Source organism: Alosa alosa, chromosome 16 (assembly GCF_017589495.1).
Source record: "Alosa alosa isolate M-15738 ecotype Scorff River chromosome 16, AALO_Geno_1.1, whole genome shotgun sequence".
NCBI lineage: Eukaryota > Metazoa > Chordata > Actinopteri > Clupeiformes > Clupeidae > Alosa > Alosa alosa.
Genome location: NC_063204.1, coordinates 359,076 through 361,249, shown reverse-complemented (window position 1 = coordinate 361,249; position 2,174 = coordinate 359,076). Strand labels below are relative to the sequence as shown.

At 38.2% G+C, this 2,174-nt stretch overlaps 1 protein-coding gene across 1 annotated transcript in view; it reads right to left on the bottom strand.

The window, feature by feature from the left end:
• Positions 1–296, bottom strand: part of enosf1 (enolase superfamily member 1) — a 15,659-nt gene extending 15,363 nt beyond the window's left edge. Inside the window, exon 1 of the mRNA XM_048266918.1 lies at positions 120–296. Coding sequence (XP_048122875.1) covers positions 120–203 — 84 coding nt within the window. The 5' untranslated portion in view covers positions 204–296. The remainder of the gene's footprint in view (positions 1–119) is intronic.
• Between the last annotated feature and the right edge of the window lie 1,878 nt (positions 297–2,174).

The window sequence follows — 2,174 nt, the reverse complement described above, 5'->3', positions numbered from 1 at the left end:
GCAGTTGCAGTAAACGGGATCAAAGCTGAACTTTATCACGCGTTGATCCTGCACCGACACACAGAAGCTGTCACGCGGCGGTGCTCGCGGATTTGCAAGTTCGCCAAAATGTTACGCACCATGGCGTCGGAGCCGTGCTGTTCGAGCGATGTGGGGAAGCGCACATCTTTCACTGCCAGACCACAGATTCTCCCTGAAGGCATTGTATTAAGCTGTTCGGAGAAGTTCTGAATTTGCAGATTCTATTTCCTCTACACATAACTCACCGACTTCCCAAGCTCCTCCTGTGTTGCGATTTCATTGGCTAAAACCACAGACACCTAACAGGTCCTGTAAGGTGGCTTGTCATTTTGGTGATCTGCCTCCCAAATTAGAATGTGTCTCTGTGTGTGTGAGCTAAAGCTAAATAAACTTAACGGCATTTTAGGCATTTAAAACCCGAGGCAGGCGTAACGGCATTTTAGTGGCATTTTAGGCGATATTAGGATTAGCCTACTGATAATAATGAATCATTCAGGGTGCCCACAGGATCCAAAGTGCGAGGTTTTAAAAAAATGGTCTCCGGTGTTCAAGAAAAATAGGAGAAAACCCAAGGCTGGCAGTCTTCTTTTGCAGAATATAGTCTGCAATAATACTATAGAATATGGAAAATAGTAGGCTTTGTACACGTGAAAGTGAGTTCAGTGTTGCTAAAATAGCTATACTAGGCCTGCCTACATGTTATTTAAAGTAGCTATACTAGGCCTACTTGTTATTTAAAATTCAATCATGAAATAGCTATACTAGGCCTAAATGTTATTTAAAATAGCTATACTAGGGCCTACATGTTATTTAAGATTCAATAATGAAATAACCACTAAATAGCTATACTAGGCCTGCCTACATGTTATTTAAAAGTAGCTATACTAGGCCTACTTGTTATTTAAAATTCAATCATGAAATAGCTATACTAGGCCTAAATGTTATTTAAAATAGCTATACTAGGCCTACATGTTATTTAAGATTCAATAATGAAATAACCACTAAATAGCTATACTAGGCCTGCCTACATGTTATTTAAAGTAGCTATACTAGGCCTACTTGTTATTTAAAATTCAATCATGAAATAGCTATACTAGGCCTAAATGTTATTTAAAATAGCTATACTAGGCCTACATGTTATTTAAGATTCAATAATGAAATAACCACTAAAAATAAAAGCTTTTATGTAAATATTTTTTGTGATTAACTTTTTATTGAAAGTTTCACAACATACAATTAAGAACATACTCCTGGCAAATATTGATTTAATGCTGATACTGTCACATGCCAAAAGTTTGTAAGACAATGTGGGAGAAAAATGGAATTAAAAAGAGAAGCATTTTCATCTTTTTTAACATTTTTATGAAACATGGCATGTCCAAAATTATTCATACCCTTTTAAAATAATCAATGGAAACATGTTTATTTGCATTCACAACTCTCAAAATGGTTCTTATAATATCTACCAAGCCTCTCCATGTCAGCAATTAACAGCAATCCGGGTTTTCAGTCAGAAACGATTATTTGCCATCACTCTGGCCTTGCGCTCACTTTTTTGACGGATTGTGGTCTGGACTCTGGCTCTGCCACTCTAGAATGTTGATATTATTCTCAGTTAACCATTTCTTGCCTTGTTTGGCTGTATGTTTTGGATCATTGTGTAGTTTAATGGTCAAATGATGCCCATTGGGACAGGTCTCTTGGCAGACTGCTTGATCTTTTCCACCAAAAATCTCAATGTAGCCCCTTGTTTTAGTGTTACCATTTATTATACGGCTCTTCAGAATGCTAGTAGAACGCTCAATTGACTTGAATGGGATTTCCCAACGTTAAAATAAATTCATGTAATTGACCGTTCGCAAAAGCCACGCCCCCTAGTTATTGTTACTACGCCCGTCAAACTCAGAACAGAGCTGTCTAGAAATTCAATGGTACAGTAGTAGCTGTTAAGACCATAGACTGTATATATAGAACTGGACAGTGTGCCGTCTGCCGTCCAGAGTGATGCAAGCGTTAGTCCAGAGCCCCCTGGTGGCTGGCTGCAGTACAATGTGTAACTCCGCCCATCCCCATGTTTTTCAATGGCCAAGTAGCCAACTTTCCATGTCACTTTTCTCACCTAAAACTATTTTTGCATCTACAACTTTTTATTC